This window comes from the organism of the source record quoted next, unplaced genomic scaffold (assembly GCF_019419815.1).
Source record: "Pyrus x bretschneideri cultivar Hongxiangsu unplaced genomic scaffold, Pyrus_bretschneideri_v1 Contig24, whole genome shotgun sequence".
NCBI lineage: Eukaryota > Viridiplantae > Streptophyta > Magnoliopsida > Rosales > Rosaceae > Pyrus > Pyrus x bretschneideri.
Window position 1 is genome coordinate 415,526 of NW_025999546.1, and position 22,900 is coordinate 438,425.

Genomic DNA, 22,900 nt, shown 5'->3' on the forward strand with positions numbered 1-22,900 from the left:
CCACCCTCTAATTTCTGGTAGAAACAACTCAAACCGAGGAATTAGACAAAAGAGGAAACAAACTATAAATTCAAATCATAATTCCCACAAAGCATTAAATTTGATGCTATGTCAAACTTACTCATAAGAAAATATAGTCAAACCATTCCACTTTCTAGAAACAGTTTTTGACTCTCTCAGGTCCAACCATGATTTAATGAATAACCAAATCCAACCAGATGTGCTCTGATATTTTTAGTCTTTTGAGACTCTCATTTGGAAAAGAATCATTCTGGTTCCGCCACCAATTATATAAAATACCATTGCAGAGACTCTTTTGTTATATGTTCAAAGTGTTGTCTTCATCTTTCTCATGGAAGCTATTCACTCACTTTTCACCATTGCATTTGCCATTATTTTCCTCCCATTTCTCTCGCTCACAGAAGATGATGACCATCACCACGGAATCGGCTTCAGCCTCGAACTGATCCACCGCGATTCGCCATCATCTCCGTTGTACAATCCGGCGGAGTCTCATTGGCAACGCTTAAGCAATGCCTTGCAACGCTCGCATTACCGTGTGACCAACCATTTCGGCAGAAAAGGTTCAGGACTACGCGCTACGAGTCCTACAGCGAAAGCCCATTTAATCTATGTTGCAGGAGAGTATTTGGTGAACATATCGATTGGGACACCGCCCAAAACTTTGATTGGCATTGTGGACACCGGCAGCGATCTTACATGGACGCAATGCAAGCCGTGTAAGGATTGTTTCAAGCAAAAAATCCCCATCTTTGATCCCAATTCTTCTTCAACATATGAGCCCCTTTCTTGTTTGTCCAAACAATGCCATTTGCTAGGTGAAGGCACTTGCTCAAACGATAAGTTTTGCTATTACAATTATACGTATGGGGACAATTCCTACACCTCTGGAAATCTGTCCGTGGACACTGTTACATTGGCTTCCAGAACTGCAGGCAAGGCCGCCGTATCAATCCCCAACACTATATTTGGATGTGGACACCACAACGGAGGAATCTTCAGCGGGACTGAGACAGGCATAGTCGGACTTGGAAGCGGAGCTGTGTCGCTTATATCCCAAATCGGAAAAGTGGTTGGTAGGAAATCTTTCTCCTACTGCTTGGTGCCGAGTTACGAACTACAATTTCGTTCAAACTTGCACTCTAAGCAAAGTAGTCAAAGTGAAATCCCAAGCAAGATGTACTTTGGTGGTAAAGTTTCAGGCCGTGATGTGGTCTCAACTCCTGTCCTGTCGAACGGTTCGCAAACCTATTACTACCTTGAGCTTCAAGGCATCAGCGTCGGAGACGACTATATTAAGCTTGAAGTTTCCAGTCCTCAAAGTTTTAAGGGCAACATGATCATAGACTCCGGGACTACTATAACAGCTTTGCCTACACAGCTTTATGAAAGTTTCGAATCGGCAATTAGAAAGGCAATTCATCTGGAGGTGACGAAAGATCCAACCGGCATTCTACTGCTCTGTTACAAGACTAAACCGGAAATCGACGCTCCCATTGTTACAGTCCATTTCCGTGGTGCAGACGTGAAGTTAAAATCCGTCAACACTTTCGTTAGGGTTAGGCAAGATGTTGTGTGTCTTGCATTTTCCCCGACCAACGATGTGGGGACCTATGGGAATGTGGCACAAATGAACTTCTTGGTAGGATTTGACCTGCAAGAAAGGACATTATCCTTCAAGGCAACCGATTGCGGTACTGGGTAAAGAATTGCCATGGATTTTGTTTTCCATATTTATTTGCCATGGTACCTGATGCCAAAGAATAATAATAATAAGAGTGATCATATATAATGGAATTTTTTGAGCATTGTTCTAATTTACAAGGGATTTGATGAAAATAAATAGTAGAAAACTTGAAGATTCACAATTTTTGTTCTCAATGGATTTGTAAAACCGATCGATATTACTTGGAATTTTTCACAACCCGTCACATCAAATTCCGAAAACAGCTGCCGATACCAACATTACAAAAGCCTGTAGATGGCACCCCCGGCCTTTCCTCCCAAATTATTGCAGGGTGCCATTTTTGCAGCACACTGTGATGACTGATGACTGATGAGGGCACACATTCGTACTGGCTTCATCTGGCCAGTCACACCTTATTTTTCAGATGTGCAATTTTTCTTTTGCTTTTGGTATTCCTCAAAAATCATCACTCAGTGTAATTAGTCTCTGTTTTTTTGAGATGGCTCGTTAGTCATCCAAAAGAGCGAGATAAGGTTGGAGTTCACGAATTATAACCTTACAGCACTGGGCAGTGAGTCCAGCCTCTCCAGTCTTCCCTGCAACAGAGGTTCTCGAATATGCTAGAGTGGTCATCCAACCTGCTTCAACTCTCTGATCTCACCGGACTGAATCTGGCTCCATTCCTGGAATCTGTGGGAAAGCCATTCATACTGTTTATGACACAAAAGGAGAGCATAAAAAAGAAACTGAAATTGCAGAAAGCGAATATTGTTCTAGGAAAATCATGTAAACCCTGCAACCAATTTTATTTGAACCCATGTCATCTCACTGTACAGTCTACACCCAACTTAAACCATATATGTGAATCGTCTTTTCTGTCCTATTGTACAATTACCGTTAGAGACAGGATTTTATTAAAACTAAAACCATATTTATCTATAACCACATCCAATAATCAAACCCTCCACTTTGTGCCTCCATTCCTGGAGAGCAATGGGCTCGTCAAACCCTTGAAAAAGTTTCTTTCAGAAGCACATATAGAGAATGGTGGATTGAAGGACTCTTTACTGGATTTAGAAGAAATGTACTGCAAGTATTTTGAGATGAGTAGTGGAGGTACAAATGTCCACCGTGAAGAAAGCATTTAATGCCTTAGAATAGCTGTAATGATTGACAAGTATTACAAGGAGGCAAAGAATTCCAAGAAAGCTTCTAGTGCAATTGAAGAAATTTTAAAGACAACAGAATTAAACATTTAGTTACTTGTTTCTTCATCACAAAATCTTTATAAAGCAATTGCCGCTGTAGCAGATAAGGGGACACTTTTGCTCTACTTTTTCTTTCTTTTATGGTGATGGGAAATTTTCCCTCCACTTCGAACTTTTCACCAAGGGGTAAGTGAAAGACGACTGGACCAAGCCTAATTGATGACAACAAATCAAATTTTCGAACTTCAGAGACCAACGATATTTATGCTTTGCAAAGTAAAAAGCACAAAATGCTCACAATTTTTAACTAAATAAGTGAGAACAGAAAGCTCCAACAACAGCTAATGTAAATACAGCAGAAGAAGAAAAGGAACTTACAATATGTCTTCTAGTGATCACTGTACGTACTACTGAAAGATGGACTTACATTGAAGGAAGAAGGTTTCTTCATCTCCTCAAGTAAATATCTACAAGGAATAGAATTAATTCTTCTCTATAATAGCATGAAAAACATGTGATTAAGTTCTTCGAAAGAAGTATGTTGATATTAATTATCCAAATATGCCACTGATACAAAGTAATTTTCTTTTCCTGTTCATTAATTAATTAATAAAAACATTAAAAACTGTCTGAACAAACTCCAAAAATGCAAAATTGAGAAGTAAAAAAAAAAAACAACAAAATATAGTTATGAATCAGTCATAGATTCATAGCTATACTCAATGAGGTTAAAGCAGGAGAGTAGGGTACATAATTAATCGATATGAACTTCAAATCATAGTGACTAGAATTGCTTGGTATTTCAATTTTGATTATTTCCTATTGATTCACGACAGAGTAATATATGATGATGACTCACAGGATATATTCACTATAAATCCCATCCAAAAGTGAAATCCTCTCATAAATAAATTCCCTCATGTGACTGCAGCCGAAGTACTAAACGTAGAAAAGCATAAAAATCCTATAATGGCTATTTAAAAGATGATGAAAACAAATATAAGATGAGTAAGCATCATCTCACTACATTCAATATGGTGTATGACAGAATAGACCTGTATATGCATTATTTAAGAAATTGTAATCTCACATTATGATAACAAAATACAAGACAAGGTATGTAAAGTAATGAATTCAAGTCCCTGTATGTAAAATATAAACATAAGATCATTAGGTCACAACATTTTAGAGGTAGCTAATTAAAATGAAGAGCGCAATGAGATTTAAGAGAATATCCAACCTTCAGCTGCAAGAGCAAACTAGAATTCATCATCCGGCACAAATCCCCTTTGAAGCATCTCATCATGGAACCGAAATGCCTCCTTCAAATTGTCCTGGGTCACATGTCCATTTATCAATGACGTATAAGTGGATCTATCAGGTTTTACACCTCTCTCAATCATCTTCCGCAATACTAGCTCGGCTTCGTGCATTCTACCTTGCCTACAGAACCCATTTAGAATTATATTGTATGTAAACTGATCCGACAGTATCCCTTGCTTTTCCATCTCCTGAACTGAGGAAAATGCTTTGTTCAGATTCTCTTCTTTTACATATCCGTTAATCAAAGTGTTGTAAGTAATACTGTCAGGAACAACTCCTTTTGAAATCATTTTGCCTAAGAACTCATCCGCCTTTGTTGTGTCACCAGAGCGGCAATAACCTTTAATGACAGTGTTACAAGTAACGAGAGTGGGTTTGATGCCTTCTTCAATCATCTGGTCCCACAACCTAAACGCCTCATGCACGTTCCCCACGCTACAAAATCCATTGATTAGGATGCCATATGAAATGTGATTGGGTAATATCCTTCTTGAAACCATGTCACACCATAACTCCTTAGCTTTATCCATTTCACCTAGTTTGCAGAAGCCATCAAACAATGTGTTGTATGTGACAATATCAGGCTTAATATTTCCACTAGTCATTGCATCAAACAGATTGAGAGATTTAGTCATATTCCCGTGCTTGCAATAGCCATGAATGAGCGTTGTGAAAGTATAAAAATCAGGAATGACACCCCTTTCCAACATTTCATTGAAAAGCTCATCTGCATCAGAAAGCATTTTCTCTCGACACAGTCCGTTTAAAATTGTATTGAATGTTACCACATCAATAGTGCAACCTTGCTCAAGCATTTCATCACGCAGCTTCAAAGCCTCTAACATCATTCCCTTTCTACAATATCCATCTATAAGAATAGTGTAGATCACATTATCTGGAACCAAGCCTGCCCTTTTCATATCTCTAAAATATAGCAACGCACGATCAATATTTTTGTTCCTCGAAAAAACCCCAATAAGGGAACTGAAACTAACTATATCAGGAACAACACCTCTCTGTGACATTTCATGGAAAATTTCTTCAGCCTCTAAAAAATCACCTTTTCTACAGCTCTCAAAAAGCATTGTATTATAAGTAGTAGTATCAGGATTCAATCCACCTTGCAACATTTCATACAACATTTCCTTTGCTCTTGCATAATTTCCTACTTTACACAAACCATTCATGATAGCATTGTACGTGAAAAGCTCAGGTTTCAACCCCTTAGAAGACATAGAGTTTTTTAACTGAAAAGCTTCTTCTAGAAGCCCTTCGCGACAATAGGCATTGATTAGTGTATTATACGTCACAATATCTGAAAACACCCCCTTCTCTTCCATATCTGATAAGAAGAATTTAACGCTCTCAATTTTGCGAGCTTTGCATAAGGCATTAACCATTATATTTAGTGTATAAACGTTTAACTGAATCCCACTGCTAACAACTTCCCCATATACCACCCATGCCAAATCAATCCACCCGACTTTCACAAGCCCACCAAGAAGACTATTGCAAGCATTTATCGAAACACAAAATCCCTTTCTTCTAAACACCTGAAACGCCTCAAATCCTTCTCTCAACTTCTTAGCCTGCACATACGTTCTAACAAACAGATCAAAGACCAAAGAACTTGAGCCGCAACTGCTATAAGTTGAAACCAAAGAGTCTGCCACTCCAACACGCGAAATGCCACTCTTTCTAACCATTCTAAGAATCAGAGGTTGTGCATCTGACACCCTTCGACCACGCACCAACATGTGAATCATTGCACTCAAAGACTCTGACGAATGTTTAAAATTAGGGCTATTTAACAGAATCAAATCAACAAAATTCAGACCCAGTTGCAAATTTTCACGGCAGCGAGAAAGAACTTCAGCAATAAGAAATGGGTTTAACTGAAAACCGCGCAAGGAAGTGAGGGTGCCTTGCTTCAAACCTAATAAAATCTTTTCCACCAAAAGAGAATCTGATAGAGACGCTGACGAAAACGGTTCTTGGCTTGTACTACTACAAAGTTCTTGGGATTGCATACTTTTAAGACCAAGTTCCAGGTCATTTGGTGGACAATAAGCAAAAGAATGAGGTCTATGAGAGTTAAAGAGTGAGTACTTAGTTGGTTTTGTGAAGGTTGTGAGGGTTCTGGGAGCTACATTTCTTAAAATTAGCCGTTGGGTTTGCATATTTGAAACTATAGTTATAGCCATTGAAGAATGAACTTAGAATTCAAAAGGATGAGGGATGCTTGGGGGTTAAAAGGGCCTGTCTACCGATTAAAAGTTCATTCCAGTTTGACTGGGTTAGGTCCCAAACCAAGAACCAGTACCAAACAGTTTGTAGGCCATAAAGATGAACCGGAAACTGAAAACTGTAAACTTGGACCTTAAATAGACTGACCGTATACCGAAACTTTAAGTATGGTCTGGTCTCATTGAATTATATTCTCATTTCTGGCAGGTTGATCCTGAAAAAAGAAAAAAGCAGTCATCAATATCGAAACAAAACTAGAGAATGAAAATACTTATTTGTGAAATAACAAAGGAAAAATGAGAATAGCAGTTATTAGAATATCGAAATTGCATAATCCAAATGTAATAGAAAACAATCCAACAGACATTGGATTGCAACGAGAATCTCCGAATATGGGCAGAAAGAATTTGAACAGATGATTAATTCAACAAAAATGATAATCCAGATTAACAAAAGGCTAAGGGTACAATTATTTAATCAAAATTTCCATGCTTGTTCCTAAAATTTTAAGATATTTCAGCAAAATTTACAGTAATGGCACATAGTCAGTTGCAAGATATTCCGGCAAAATCTTGTTCCTAAAATTTTAAGAATCACGGAAAGTAGAAGAAAAATAACCATGAAGTCTGAAGATTGCCTCGGTGATCGGACGGACCAAGTCCAACAGCGGCGACAGGAAGTGAGAGCAGCGAGCGATGGGTTTGAGTTCGAGCTTCGATAGAAACCTTCAGTGGAAGAAGAAGAGGATGAGTTCAGATGAGAGGTTGAGAAGAATGGGAGGATTCTGGTGGCTGTGAATGGCGGATTCCGGTGGTTACGACGTTGAGAGAGAGAGAGGCGGGAGAGAATTCCAGACAGAGAGGTTGACAGATGGAGAGTGCAGAGGGGTTTTTACTTAAACCGACACAGGGTAGATGTATTTTTCCATTTCTTATAAACTTATGATTGATTCTCGTCTAACAGTAAATTTAAACTAAATTATTGTGAATTTATTGTGAGACTAAGCATATCATCTCTCTATTAGTCTAGATAATATCGGTTGAGTTGGAGTTGTATTGTTGACTTGGGTTGAGTTGTGTTGATGAAAGCTTGTTGGAATTTATGAATGGACTACATTTTTTTTATTCATGAAGCTTTGTTCAGGGTTGATGTATGTTTATGATACTTGGATGGCTAAGATTTTACCGTGGTGAATTCTGTTATTTCCAGAGTTCCAGCAACTCGGCAGAACTACATTGGAAATCAAACCAAATACAATATAAGAATGCTAGCAACCTTCTCATTCGAATCTTCTTCTTCTACCTTTCATTTTTTTTTTTTTTTTTCTGATCTAAATTACAACGTTGCTTGATAATCGAAACTGTCTATTCTCCGTGCCAACCTCGAAAGATCAACCTTGCCAAAAGCCCTTTCATGCAAGGAGACTTTTCATTTTAGCAACCGAGGACATGCGTTGGATTCTCTCTACCTCGATATCACTTGCATAAGACGAACGCATATTTTATTCAAATTTTCCTATGTACAGCCAATAGAATCCATTGGAATATTATCCTTAAACATAACATCACATGGTGTACAGTCATAAACCTTGTAAAACCTACCATTTCTATTCCGAACTGGTCACAGTTCCCTACATAAAGTTCTGAACAAAGCTACCAATACCAACATTACAAAAAGTCTGCTAGACAGATGGTCTCGGACACCAATATACATTTCGTTTTCACATTATGGGACATGAAGCTTTTAGTTTGTCCAACTACGCTACAAGGGTGTCAACTCATCTCCAAACAGGGCAGCAAAATGAGCCTATCGCGCTATGCATGGGCATGAGAACGACAAGCATGTTCAGTTTCGCAGGACTGGTAAAGCTCTAATTCCCTTACTTACTGAGCATGTTTAACTCGAGAAACTAGCATCCATGAACAGAAATTAAGGCGAACCAGACACCCCAGGGAAGAGTTCTGATATCTTATTGAAAACATCCATAACCTGAGACAACAGAACACAGCATACTGTCATATTATATTAAATACGTAATATACTTATAACAGCAATCAATGCCACATCCCAACCTGGTAAAGCCACATAATGCCCCTTAAAGTACATTGTGTATCCCAAAACAAGATCAATCAAACTTAATTAAACTTGAGGCATGCTGGGAGAAAACCATTTCCAACGATCCTCAACAAAAACAGATACAAACCAATAATATCGCTTGATCCAAGTCAAAATATCCCATTGTAATATTAAGTAATTGTACTGTTCCGCGTCAACTGTTAGATCACTATATACATACTTTGGCGGGTTTTGCTAATGTTTTATATGAGTTACTGAAATATTGCCTATTGAATTTGGATCTCACAAATTAACCAACAGTATGTGCTCGTTGATGTCTCTTGGAAGGAATTTATTCATCTAAATAAAGGTCTTAATAAAGTACTTCTACGAGTTATCCAAAAGCTCTTAATTACATTCCATTAGATAGATATTATCCAGTTAAAGTTATGAGAAGGAAGCAAGAATACAAATCAGAACTTTACAAGCAGTAGCCATCATCTCCAATACAATAAAGTAATTTATTGTTACTCTCATGCTAGCTAAATAAGAAACAGATGAACTAGAGTGTTAAAACAATCATTTTGAAGAAGAGAAGGAAAAACTCAATAATAATCATATAGTGAGTTACCGATAGGATAAATTATATGTTAAAAAGGTAATAAATAAACACAACTAGAAACCACATAAGTAGGCAAATCAGAAATCATTATTGAAAGTAAAAAAGTTCTAACGTACCTCCTTATCGTTTTGATATTTTGCAATGCTCAGTGGGTTCTGTGAACACTGCAAAAGGAACATAAAATTTAAGAGAATCGGTATGTGCCATATAAGAGTGATGCTATGACCTCCCATCATTCCCAGTTGCCCACCCACCAGGTTTCTCCGCCTCTACCAACTTTAAAAGTATTAATTTACTCTTCCCACCCTTATCATTCCCATAATGTCTATTTCTTAACTTTGACCATGATACCGGTTAGGACTCCTCCCCATAGTGGGAGGCCAGTCGGACTGACCTTCCTCAGAGTGAGGCTACCAGCGGCCAGTAACACTATAATTCTATTATCTTTTATCTTCATATTTTGCAAAAAACAGTATTGTCGTTAAACATCGTTCTTGAACATAGTTTTACAAGAGAACAAAGTACGTGGGTAAACAGAAACAGTGGGGTGAGAAGAGACATTCTAAATCAAATCCAAGTACATTGGAAATACATACATCCATGATTGCTGCTTGAACTCTTGGGTTTTGAAATGCCATAGCAACTTCAGGATTGGCCATTATTTTTGAAATTACTTCCTCAGGTGAAAGCCCAATTTGGTCTGCAAAATATAAACAAAGAAGAATTAAAGAAAATACATGCTGCATGAATTTATCTATTCTCCTTGAGCTTTTATACCTAGTCTCCCACACCATGGGAGAAAAATAAGTCTACCTTCATGTTTTTTTTAGCCAGATACTTTCTTGTTAAATGACAAGGAAATTGTTTTGAATTTCATAAATATCAACTTATCAAGGAAAGAATAGTGTTGAAAGTGAAGAACAGCTTGAAAAACGAACAAATAAGTTTTACAACAATCGAAAGCCAAATAAAGCATACACAATTGACAACTGAGAACGTTTCAAAAAGGAAAAATAAAATAATAATAATGGAACAAACAATAAAAGATCAAGAATAATGTAAATTACTCAATCTTAAACTTGGTCTATACTAAAATTATCCAATCAACCTAGTCACTAGCACATCATTCTGCCATGATGGAACTGATCTAACTTCCAGATTTATGGAATTATCAAATTTAATCAGGAAAATGAAGTAGCCAGAAGATAAAAATTGTAAATGAATGCCATTCGCTAGAGCAATTGGAATTTAATCAGAAAAAGACTGAAATCCAACAAGACCTGGTACTTCACACTTACCAAACTGCTGCTTAACCTCAGGACTGCTAAGATCAAAATTTTTCAATGAATCCATCATACGATTGTCCCATTCACTGCTTCCGCCCATATTATTTCTGAAACAAACATCAAGCATAAAAAAGATAAGAGAAATTAAATTGGATAAAGATTAGAATATCTTGTTTAGCATAAGCATCACACTGCTCCAGCCTTCTCTGGTAACAAAATGTTTGTCATAAAGTTTAGTGGACACTATTTCTCAAGTATTATTCCAGACACAAGGGTTCAAAATTCTGACGAACAATACATCCTTTAACATGACCGACTAACAAGCATGGTCGTTCAGATATACATGCAATTGAGATCACTGACTAAATCAGGTTTCTTTTATATTGAAGCAATGGTATGTCAACTATGGTCAAAGTTTGTTACAGGAATGCCGACTTGATTCAGTTTCTGCTTCATGAGAACTAAAAGTATTACAGGATGTCAGAACAGGCAATGCACATGCAACCTATGGCTTTAATTAGATGACTTATGACTTTATTTCAGGCAAGTTAGTACAGCTGTAGCAGATGGGAGAACGATTTTGTTCCATAAATTTTGTATTCTATTAGAGAAAACATTAATCCACCTTTTTAACAAAATGCCGGGATTGAGAAAATGAGAAGAAAATCAAAATTTGGGTCAAACTTCAGAGACCAAAAATATTGTTTTGCCACATCAATTTATGAAGCAAAATTGCTCAGAATCTAAGTACAAACACAAGAATAAAAAGCTACCAGCAATATCAAATGTAGATAGAGCCAAGAAAAAGAACTTACAGCATGTCCTCTAGCTGTTGGCGATACTCTGGATTTTGTAGCATCCCTATCAAATGATGACCATCATAATAAGACTAATGATCAAAAGCTACAGATTAAGAGACACAAAATGAACTCTGGACCAACAAAAAAGAAATGGAATGGAGAAAACAACCCTCCACCATGAAAGAACACATGGTCACAACAAAAAAGAGTATTAAAAAATAAAAATAAGGAAAAGGTTCTACGTAATATGAAAAAAAGACCAGATATTATGCAGTAAGATCAGCTATGACAAGGGGCAACATAGACATTGCTTCAAACAGGCGGATGACCGCAATTAGCCTTATCAGGTGTGAACAAATAACTATCAAATTGAAAACATTATTTATGGTTATAAGCCATATCAAGGCTATAACTGATAACCCAGGATCTTAAGGAAAAGCTGTGTTACTGAAAGATGGACTTACATTTGAAAGTGGTAGGATTCCTCATCTCCTCTGGTAAATAGCTACAAGGGTATAAATAAAATTAATCTTCATTCCAATAGCAAGAAAAACATGTTATAGTTCCTCTAGAGGAGTAAGTTGATGTTAAGTCACATTCATGAGACAGAATAAAATTAAAAAATGTTAAACAAAGAGTACGACAACTGGAAGCTTATTACAACATATGATATAGACTTAGAAGGAAACTCTGAGATCAACTTTTATAATCACATAAACATTCCAATAAATGAATGAAAGGAATGAACAAGATATTTGATAATGGAACTAAACAAGGTGAGGGATTTGCCAAAGGATAACCATCTTCCTATAAAATGTCAAATTTTTGACTGAAAATTGGTATTCCTGAACAACAGACCAAACACTTTCAGCTTGAAATAGGCAATAAGTTATCCTCATCCAAATGACGAGGTTACCTTTAACAAGCTTGAAAAATTATCCTTGTCCAAATGAATTTAATACCCCAAAAGTAAACAGTTCAAGCTAGATTTAAATTGCATATGCTGAGAATTTGATAAAATCTTATTCCAACCCAATCAAAATACCATTGACATTCCAGAAATTCACAAAGGTATGCAAGTGATATGTAGCTAATTAGCTAGATTCAACCATGATAAGACACTAGAACAAAATCATTTTACACAACTAGTAAGCACACAAGATAAGAAGGTATATTACGGATAAACCATCTTCTGCACTGTGGGATCTTCCAACATTTTCTCCAAGGCTTCCACTGATATTGCAGGATTTTCTTTTCCTATCCATTAATAAATAAAAACATACTTAAACTGTCTGATTAGATTCCAAAAATGAAAATCATAGCCACTTAAAGACATACTGATTAGGATTACACAGTAATGCAATCAGGATTATTTCATATCCATTTACAGCATAGTCGTGTAATCCTCTCAGCTGGCATAAACTATTTAAGTAAGCACTACCTTAACAGACCTATGCGACTATTTAATTCAAATGGCAAATTTTCAAGCAGTAGTTTCGGAGAGAGGTGATTTATTAGCAATTTATTTTTCAATTTATCCATATACAACAAGTTTTGGTGTCAACATTAGTCAATTAAATGTATAAAAGTAGTGCCTCATTCTAGGTCTTTTCTTTTTTAAGGGGCTGCCCTAATTTCCCAGGGTTGGGCCTTGCTTTTAGGGCAGGCCAGCCCAATCCTTGATCAGATCCATGCACGAATCTTTACATAACTAGAACTCTAGAACCATTATCCCAAGTGGAGCAGGCGAAATTTAGCATAAGCAGTTCAAAAGTCTTTAGATAAAGATGGCTTTTGTCACAACTAAGCTACCAAAAATATTTGATATTAAATCTAAAGCAAAGCATTCGCTGGAATCCTTAGAGACTGCAAAAGTCTCACATGACTCTTTACATACCAGTAGATTGGGAACCGGTGAAAGAACCTGCCCCCTGCTTAAAAGTAGCTCCATTTTGAGAAACCTTCATGGAGTTTGGAAATAGTTAAATTTGAAGATTAACTCAAAACACAACATCTTGAGGAACAGCGACAGTAGATACTCACTTCCACATCATTCTGGGTACCCTTAGATGAACTTGCTTCAGAAATATCTTTTAAGCTACTTTCGAAAGGACTCTTTTGCTCTGTTTCTTCAGGAGTAACATCTACAAAAGCTGTGAGTAGAACATAAATTTAGAATATCTAACAAGAAACCTTCATAAGAAAATATTTCAATGTCCAAATAAGAGTATCTTGTAAAAAATCAGACGAAGAATTGATGGCCTTCATTTGTTATAGAAATTTTCAATCCATTCACTACAGTAAACGATAGTATTGACAATATTCCTACGTGTCAATATAAGATAGGTCATATGACTAGCCCCCACAGCTGTATGCAGGTAACTGCCTCTGACAGATCTAAGGCTTCCGTCGCAATTCAAGCCCACAAGATCATTTTGAAAAAGATTTTGTGAGTTCAAACATCACGGAAATCACATATTTAGCCTTGATAGTTTGTCAATCATACTTTTTGACATTAAACCAACCATAAACAGCAATCTGCCTTGAAATCAGATCAGCTCCATTAGAATCAAATGGCCTCCATTTATTACTCCAAGCTGTGTGAGAGAACCATCATAGCATGGATTCATACAAATGACAAATAACACAACTACTAACATATTACAATGATAAGCCTTGCACACCTTAGATTGGTAGAAGAAATATAACTATTCATCTAAGTTATCTATGTATCTTTTTTTACACATAAATTAATATATATACATATATATGTAGTCCCCTTATTATAATGATCGCTTGTGAGGAGAATATATAGATTGAATTCCTTTATTAATAGGGATCGGACTCAATAGGAATCCCTTGTGAGGAGAATCAAAAGAGGATCCCACTGGGCCACCATGCAATGCAGTTCAGCGATCCAAATGTCCACTACCAGAGCCCCAACAATGAAAACCGCGCCTTTAACAGATGGACCAAGTGCTGTGTTGCCCATACCATTAGCAACTTACCTTTCTTTCCAAATTTGACTACGTTGTTTTTTTGGTCAAACGATAGATTTAGTTAGATTAAATGTTAGATTAAGAGCTGACGGGATTCGAACTCACGCCGTAATGCAAGGGCACAACAACCTTTCCACCACTGTGGTAAAGGGCCACTTGCATTTGTGACTACTTTGTTGAACTATTGAAGAAATCTCCCAGGCATATATCTTTATAATTACGATAATTCCTCAGGAATGATTTGTATTGCCCAAAACAAAAGATTTCAACGTTCCTAACAAGATGTCTAACAAAAATCAGTATATGACATGATACCTCAGATATAGATAGCCCACACAGATCTTCACTCGTTCTTGCAGCCATCAATAAATGATACTTTAGAGTGCCCACATATATTTAGAAAAAAAATTATGAAGTCCCAGCCACTATAGAAGTGAATTCCCTGTTTTACTTTCATGGCTATTTGAGCAACTTAAATTTACTATAACCAATATATTGGAACATTGAAAAGGGAATTTAGATCATGTATTAGGATCCCAAGATAAAGTTAAAGAAAAAGAAGCAACGGAAAAACAAGATACATGCATTGAAGGCCATAACGATTATTAATAACATAAAATATTCTAGGTCAGAGACAATTTTCTTTGTAGATTAAAAATAAATTTCAGATTGAGAAAATTGAACCATATAAATTCTATGTGCAATATAAATGAGAGTATCATATGGGCTTACCAAATCTTGACGTTTTATTTAGTTCTGAGTCACTTTTGACATCAGTGGCGGGGGTGGCCGGTGTGGTCGGCGTGGTAGGTGTGGTAGGTGTGGCTTGTGTGGCTGATGAGGCTGGTGCGGATGGTGCGGATGGTGCGGCATCTACTCTGGTTGCAGATACATCTACGGTCGAATGTTGGGAAGTAGGTGGAAAAGGTGAGCCAAAAGGCCCTGATCCTGGAGCTGATGGAAACGGAAATGGTGACCCAGGAGAAAATCCAGCATTGTTGAACTGGCTATCTTGTGGATTCATTTGACCCATCAACGTCTTAAAAGCTTGTTGCATTGCATAATTCTGAAAGAATATTGAAGACAAGTTAAAATTAAAACAAAACTCACATATCAAAAGAGTGTGAGGCTAGATTTTGTGTCAGACAATAAACAAACACTTATCCTTTTAAACATATGTATTCGCATACACATTTGAGGATGGCAATTTGAAAAAAGTTCTTTCACAAATATTAAACATGTTAAGGGCACTCAACTCAAATATTGTCTTTTTATAAACACCCTGCGATATTAAAATCCAGTAATTGAAAAAGAAAAAAAAAATAAGACCCATAAATGATAGAATGAAAAGACGCACCTTTAATCTCGTAGCTACCTGTCATTAAATATAACTTGTCAAACACGCAGCAAAGGTGAAATGGTCTAATAAAAGTTCATTTTATCAAGCAAAAAGCATGCAATAATCCATGTTCTCACCCATGAAAATAGTGCTGAAAGCCCAACACCAACTCCAATCCAAAACAGAGGCGACCCTCTAGAACATAAAAGGTAAACAGGTGTAAAGATGAAATGGTCATGAACGTTTGGGCACATGGACGAAAGAAGAAGCAGCCCAAAAAGCTCATAAAATACATGATTAGTTATAAAATAAATTAATAACTGAGAAAGTGAAGAAAACAAATCCTTACACATTTGAGGGAGGGGGAGGTACTGAGATTTGTGGGTTGACACCAATTGAAGATGTTTCTTGGGTACTCGAAGAAGAAATGCTCGCAAAACGTTCCACTTCTAACTTTGCTGCAATGGTATCATAAAAATAACCCGTGTCAGTACAACTAAATTGAAAACTTGCACAACCGAGAGACCATAGGAAATATGGCATCATAGAATCAGTAAGATACAATAGCACTTTAGAAGAAAAATAAAACAACATCCTTAAAAGCTAGCTTCTTTGTTTTTCCCACCCTCAAGAGCTATCATTATTATAGTCTTATAGATACACAATGTAGGGTAAGAATAGTAGTGTTCCAGAAGGGCTACAAGCACTTTTGACTGCTTGTAGCAGTCAAAAGTGCGTTTTCACAAAACACTTTCAAGTGTATTTCCTGGAATCGCCTGGATGTGCAGTAAATTCTGACATGCTTCTAAGAGAAACACTTATGATCAGAATTGTTTTTAATATAAGCACTCCTAACGCCTATTCTTGTCTCCAAAAGTGCTCAATTCCAGAAGTTGTGATTCCATTATAACTACTTTACGACCACACATAAGTCAACTAGCATGTTTTATCTGTATTCAAGCGTCAGTATGCAGCAATGCAGACAGGATGTGAAGGTTATCTTTCCCGAATACAGCCACTTTCAACAAACCAACCCATCCGCTCTCTTCAACCCGCTAGAAGTAGAAATTTCAACCGCTGCGACTGTCTTTCTTATAGCCACTATGCATGGTTTTGAAGACCCTTCACTACCCAATTCACTAAAGCTTGAAAAATTAAGAAATTTAAAAAAGTTAACAGTCATGCATTTCAAACTTAGAAATCCAATTCATACAACACCAAGGAACATATTTCCTGTCCCGGACGCATCATTTCAGACTCACAATTCAACATAGAGCAAAACAGGTAAACAAATTTCTTACTTGAGTCAGTCAACAGTAATGGAATCAGTAAAAACCTGGGAGGCGAGGGGCAGTGAAGCGACCAGTGGCTCTGGAATTTTGGTGATTTTTGGAGTTTCTGAGATTGGCGGAGCATCGAAAGAGAGGGAATCGATTGAATGAGGGAGCGAGAATTCTTAGTTGGTTTGAATGGAGGAGCGGCGGCGAGCGAGGAAGCGAGTGAGGAAGAGACAGAGACGTCATGATTTGCTACGAAACAATCAAGGAAAAGGGCACTGCAATTGTACCAACCCAGAACCAGTATAAAGCATAAAACGCAAAGCTTTGGTAGGGTTTTCTTGTGTGACTGAAGAAGAAGAAGAACCTGAGCCCAAGAGTCTCTCTCCCTTTTTTTTTTTTCAATTTAAAAAATAAATAAATAAAAAATAAAAAATCTAGTCTCTAGTTTTACAATGTTCATTGATTAAGACCTTATAATTTTTTAAATTTTGATCAAAGTTTCTAGTATTAATATATTAATGAATTATATGTAAGTTACATAATTTTAATAATAAAAATTAGTAACTGATTTAGAGTTTTTTCATCTTATACGCATATGGGCACACACAAAGTGTGTGAGAAAATTTTTTATTTTTGTTTTTGAAATATAAGGAGAGAGGAATGGAGTCATAGAGAATGTGAGAGTTGGAAGTTTTTTTTTTTGTTCTTTTATTTTTTTTAATTTTTTTAATTAAAGATATGTTAAGATTATATGTAGGTCAGGATTTGAAAAAAAAAAACAAAATTTGGTTGTGTGAAATTACATTTCTACCCCATATTTTTTATTCATGTTCTGTTTTAATTAGATGGTTAAACTGATAATTTCATAAGGTTTTGGTTAACAATGAGTGTTTTATTAATTAGTAGAGATATGTACTCATTCTTAAATATACCAATTTGTTATATGAAAATGTACCCTTTTTTTAATATAAAATGCACCCATTTTTTATATAAAATTCATTCAATCTTTTCTCATATCCATTTTTTAAACTTATATGGATACATTCTATTTCGTTAAATTGAGAATGTATCAATGTCTAGTTTAATAGAAGAAATTTAATAATATTATTAAGTCTAATATCTTTTTTTTTTTTTTTATGTCTTTGAATAACGTACTCATGTTTTGGTACAATAATTTTTTGATTAATTTTTATGAATGTACCTGTGTGTGTACACACACACACACACAATATATTAGAGAGTATAATTCATCTTTAATATTTTTAATCCCATAAATTTTAGGTTTATTTAAATTTCATTAATATAAATAACTGCAAATTTCATTTTTAATATAAAAATATAATAACCTATATAGAAATATATTATTACATTAATGTCAGGGACTTCCTTAAAAAAACTAAAAAGCACAAAGGTTTCAGTCAAAGAACATTGGTAGTTAGGAACGACATTCAAAGTGTCCCTTTTTTTTTTTAAATTCATGTCAGACTTAACAGAGTTGCTCTTCTAAAGTTAGGCTTGGCAAACAGGTCGTGTTTGTCGTGTTTCGTATTATTTTCATGTAACACATGTTATCTTAGCTGTCAGTGTCGTGTCACACCCTTTATCTTAACGAGTCCTTAACAAGTCGGATCACTTTACCCAACAGGTAAAATGACCTAACTCGGTATGACCCTTTAAGAAAAATACTTTTTTTTTTCCTTAAATTTGCACATACCACATTGCCACGCAAATATTACTTCAAAACATAAAAACATATTTGTCGTTAAGTACTACATTTACACTCTAAAATAAGAGCCTAATAAAAAAGCATGAATACATTACTAGTCTACCACAAAATATCAAATGTACAAGGATATGCAAAATGAATGAGTTTTTCTTTCAAGGTAGCGAAGCCTATCTTAGAAGTTAAAACCTTACCAATGAAATTCAAAGCTTGCAAGTTATTTCTTTTATAAATTCCTTCAATTTTCATTGATCATCATGGGGAAATTGTATTGGAACTTTGACTTGATTTATTGCCTTCAAGAGTTGTGTTAATGATGTTTTCAGTAAGGTTATCCACATCAGAACTCTCTTATGTATAAACTAAGTATAGAAAAACCAAACATTATAAACCATTCAAATTATGAGAAGTTTACCAAAATAATTATGAAAATAAACAAAACAATAGTACTATATCATATAAAAATATATTACCTCCTTTTCCAAATTTTCTAAATTTAGTTTAATGTATATATATTATATAATTATATATATAATTATTATAGTATTTTAGTGGTATAAAATTATTAAATTAATATTTTGCTTATAGTGTATCAGGTTACCTGATAATGAACCGATTCGTTATCATGTTGACCCGGTAACCTGTTCATTTCGTGTCGTTTCGTGTCAAGTTAACAAGTCGTGTCAGAAATTGCCAGGCCTATCTAAAGTCATCGTCTTAAAGATTTGTGAGGTCTTTCTTATATGAGCTTAATACTAATTTTACAATAGATTTAAATAATTCTTGTTACATAGAAACAAAATACTAATTGATAAAACAAAAATATAAGAAGAGAGAAGAAGGTTTCACGTCATGTCGAATCCCTTATATTTGCAAAATCCAGTTGTATAAAACTCTAATAACTTTAAACATTCAATTTCATCCAATCTCTTATCAATAATATTCAAACCTAGTTAATTACAAAGCACCAAAAATTTGAGATTGTGGGGTCTCGATCATTAAGGATTCCCTTCTTCTTGAACACATGAACTTTTTTTCCATACAGAATTTTGAATTTTTTTTTTATTTCAATGAATTCGCAGAATTATTGTGTTTAGGTGCAATAATAATTATTTAAATTGATAACTTAATCTTCCATAAGACTAATACGAATGTTCATATGAAAACGACCTCACAGATCCTCAAAATGAAGACCTTATGAGAGCAATTATCTGTATCAAGTGCAATTTTAATCTGGATTAATGCTCACCTAAGGACCTCATTTTGAGAACTTGTGAGGTCCTCTTTCATTTAAAACCCTTAGATTAATTTGACGGTGAATTAATTAATAGCCATATATTATCCTTGCTACACCCTAATAAAATAATAATGTCAATTAAAAATAAAAGAAACAACATTTGCGCGTGAAACGGTTTCACCTTCTTCTCATACCGTCTCTCTCCCCTATATCCCTTCTCTCGCCCTCCCTCTCCATCTAAATTTTCTACCCAGAGAAAATATATAACATACCATTCAATGTCATACATGCATTTCACTTTCCTGATGATTGGATCCTTAACAGTAGGCAGAACATTTCCGTCAGTCGATGTTTTGTTCTCATAATTATCCTTAGCATAGGTTACATAGCTAGAACCACTTGTTTGCACCTAAAATGTGCACAATTTTACTTATTTGGGCCTAAAGTCAAAATATGGCATTTGGAGGATTATTGTGCAAGAGGGCAAACTTGGAAGATAATTGGCTACATCAAGGGGGATGATTTGACATTAAGATATTGCTTTTCCCGGTGATGGAGGTGTGCCAAGAGCTTTATTTAATCAAGACAACTACATGCTTTCCTATTGCAAGTGGATTGGAAGGCAACATGCGGGCATTTGGGCAGAGGACATGTGGTGAAAGAAGCTAGCTTGCTTCTTTTAATTATTAATCTATTGCATATGGTGGAAACATGTGGTGGAAATGTGAGTTGGCCTCTTTTAATATTATTTGATATGCACGTTGGTAGTGGAGTTCTATTGGGCAAGTTCAATGTTCTCAACAAAAGGGCTATCTCATATCTCTATATAAAGAAGTAGAGGCACAAGAATTATGGACACTCAACCAATCAATTAAGCAACTCTATTTAAATCAGCTCCTCAATTTCCTTGTAGACATATACTTTTAGCCAAGCCCCTTTACTTTCCTTGGTTTTAGCTCTAATGCTCACTTGGTATTGATCTCCTTTGTATTTTTATTTACAACCTTCAAAGCCAATCTCCAAACCAACAAAAATTGCCACAAGACTATAGCAACTTGCCCAATCCGTCTGGAACAAGCTCAAACCTTGTATTTGGCATCCCTTTGTACTTTAAATAATTACATTTTTGTACAACTTATTTCCAGTCATTTAATTTACAAGCAATCTACAATACCAATCATTTACTTTCCTCTGTCATTCATACTTCCATCAACCTTGTCATTTACATGTTGTTATATTTCTCCACATAAGTAAAGTCCTTATCTTTAAGGCAAAGAAATAACCTTGATTTGAGCCATTCCCACTCAATGGCGCAATCTCTTGATTAGAAGTCAAACTCAGGCGCAATCTTAATCATTCAGATCCCATCTACTAGCGGCATCTAGTAGTGGCACGCCCACACCCACTAGTTTTTTGTTCGAGTAAATTCCCATCTTACTCGCGAAGCCCATGGAAATTTTGGGGGCGAACAAATTGACACGCCCAGTGGGACACTTATATGGAGTTAGATCATGAAAAATCCTTATGTTCATTGTTTTTCTCAATATGCTTTCGACCACTACATTCCAGAGTATGAAGAGGATGACAGTGTTGAAAATTGCCCAAACTATGGCTATGACAAAAATCACATCAAGCTAACCTATGAGCTACCAACTTATGGGTACATGGCTGGAAAGTACTCAAGTCCTATGGAATATGATTGTCGGCCAACTAATGACTACCAACTATACAATAATAATCTTGAAGATTGGCCAACTTATGGCCATGGTGAAAGTTATTATTCTTTTGATGACAATCACATTCATGAAAACTACCATAGGTCAACAAATGGCTTTGAGTATCAAAGTGCTAGCAATGAGTACATAGAGCCAATATATGAGATGCCAACTAATGATCATCCGGATGAAGAGCTTTACAATAAGGATGTGGGCAAATTAGGTGACCAAGTGTTTTGAAAGGATGGTGGAAAGCTACACAACTTTCGGAGAAACTATGAGAAAGTTGATAGATCAAATGTGTCAAATCCCCTATACAAAACAAACTCATCCTACTACAATCAAGGAAGAACAAATCATACACATTGATGAAAGCCAAACAATGGCCCCAATCAATGAAAAATCCATGAAAATGGATTTGGTTGTAGGAGAACAAACCAACTTGTCGAAACTGATAACGGCTAAAATGGAGCTTATGGCTAGTAAAGGCAAAACACCAACACTCGGAGGGCTTAAACTTGCATCTCATGTGAAGCCCGAAGAAGAAGAGAGCTCTTACACTCTCCCCTGCCAACACAAGTATGTCGTCCATGCCGAGATTTCAAAAATGACAGGGCTTGGGGTGACACATGAATGGCCTCCTCCTACAACTCCCAAGCTACATGGTATGGTATGGCTAATTTAAATGTTGGATTTGATTTTTCTGCACTCAACTTTAAAAAGAGAAAAAGGCTTAAGTGTTAAGAGAAATAAAATCTAGACAATCAAGGGTCTTCATCCAGTGTGCCGAATAAGGCTTTTATTGTTGTTTCCTCGTTTGCCCGAAGTGCTCCTCTTTCTTTTCCTTGCTTTTTCTCCTTTCTCCTTTCTTCTTTCTCACTTTTTTCTTTTTCTTTCTCTTTTTTCTTTTCTTTCTCTTTTTGCCTTTTTGCTTGAGTGGGCTTTCTTTTGCTTGCTTTTTGATTTAAAAAAAAAAAGTCATTCAAAAAAAAAAAAAAAAACCAGGTTGCTTTTTCTAGTTGGCCGATGAGGCTTTTTGTGTTAGACCATCTCCAACCGAATGGTCCAAAGGGCTAGAGGGCCGAAAATAGCCCAAAAATCGTCTCCAACAGAGAACCAGGCCAAAGGGCTTGTGAGCCCCATTGGACAAAAAAGGGACAAAAGGCCAACCGGCCAACCCAAATGAACTAGCCAGCCGGCCTTAGGCCGGGCCACAATTCAAATTGCAACGGCTAGCTAGTTGATGTCAACTAGCCATTATTTTTGAATTTTTTTACATTTTTGTTTTTACAAAATTTTTAATTTTTTTTTAAATTCTATTTTTTTTCCCTATAACTTCCTAAGTCATTAAACAACAT

General features: G+C 35.9%; 3 protein-coding genes across 5 annotated transcripts; 1 reads left to right on the plus strand and 2 right to left on the minus strand.

Moving 5' to 3' along the window:
• The first annotated feature begins 118 nt into the window (after nucleotides 1-118).
• LOC103951740 (aspartic proteinase CDR1-like) lies at nucleotides 119-1,727 on the plus strand. The gene has a single exon (XM_009363187.3). The coding sequence runs from the start codon at nucleotides 353-355 to the stop codon at nucleotides 1,724-1,726; it is 1,374 nt and encodes a 457-aa protein (XP_009361462.2). The 5' UTR covers nucleotides 119-352; the 3' UTR covers nucleotide 1,727.
• A 58-nt stretch (nucleotides 1,728-1,785) lies between these two features.
• LOC103937350 (pentatricopeptide repeat-containing protein At5g01110) lies at nucleotides 1,786-7,371 on the minus strand. 3 transcript variants are annotated; one of them, XM_048586351.1, is made up of 5 exons: nucleotides 7,105-7,371; nucleotides 4,157-6,700; nucleotides 3,295-3,383; nucleotides 2,972-3,128; nucleotides 1,786-2,398 (listed from the first exon to the last, which is right to left on the minus strand). In XM_048586351.1, the coding sequence occupies exon 2, from the start codon at nucleotides 6,441-6,443 to the stop codon at nucleotides 4,176-4,178; it is 2,268 nt and encodes a 755-aa protein (XP_048442308.1). In that variant the 5' UTR covers nucleotides 6,444-6,700; nucleotides 7,105-7,371; the 3' UTR covers nucleotides 1,786-2,398; nucleotides 2,972-3,128; nucleotides 3,295-3,383; nucleotides 4,157-4,175. The 3 variants fall into 3 exon arrangements, with proteins under 3 accessions (XP_048442308.1, XP_009345567.2, XP_048442307.1); XM_009347292.3 differs by lacking the exon at nucleotides 2,972-3,128; XM_048586350.1 differs by having other exon boundaries at nucleotides 2,972-3,383.
• Nucleotides 7,372-7,970: 599 nt separating this feature from the next.
• On the minus strand, nucleotides 7,971-17,253 carry LOC103937349 (protein TIC 40, chloroplastic). The gene is made up of 14 exons (XM_048586327.1): nucleotides 16,924-17,253; nucleotides 15,937-16,045; nucleotides 15,725-15,782; nucleotides 15,606-15,623; nucleotides 14,981-15,314; nucleotides 13,293-13,402; nucleotides 13,147-13,210; nucleotides 12,428-12,506; nucleotides 11,714-11,754; nucleotides 11,265-11,310; nucleotides 10,462-10,556; nucleotides 9,760-9,863; nucleotides 9,280-9,327; nucleotides 7,971-8,475 (listed from the first exon to the last, which is right to left on the minus strand). Exons 1-14 carry the CDS (start codon nucleotides 17,108-17,110, stop codon nucleotides 8,416-8,418), a joined length of 1,353 nt encoding a protein of 450 aa, XP_048442284.1. The 5' UTR covers nucleotides 17,111-17,253; the 3' UTR covers nucleotides 7,971-8,415.
• Nucleotides 17,254-22,900: the final 5,647 nt, after the last annotated feature.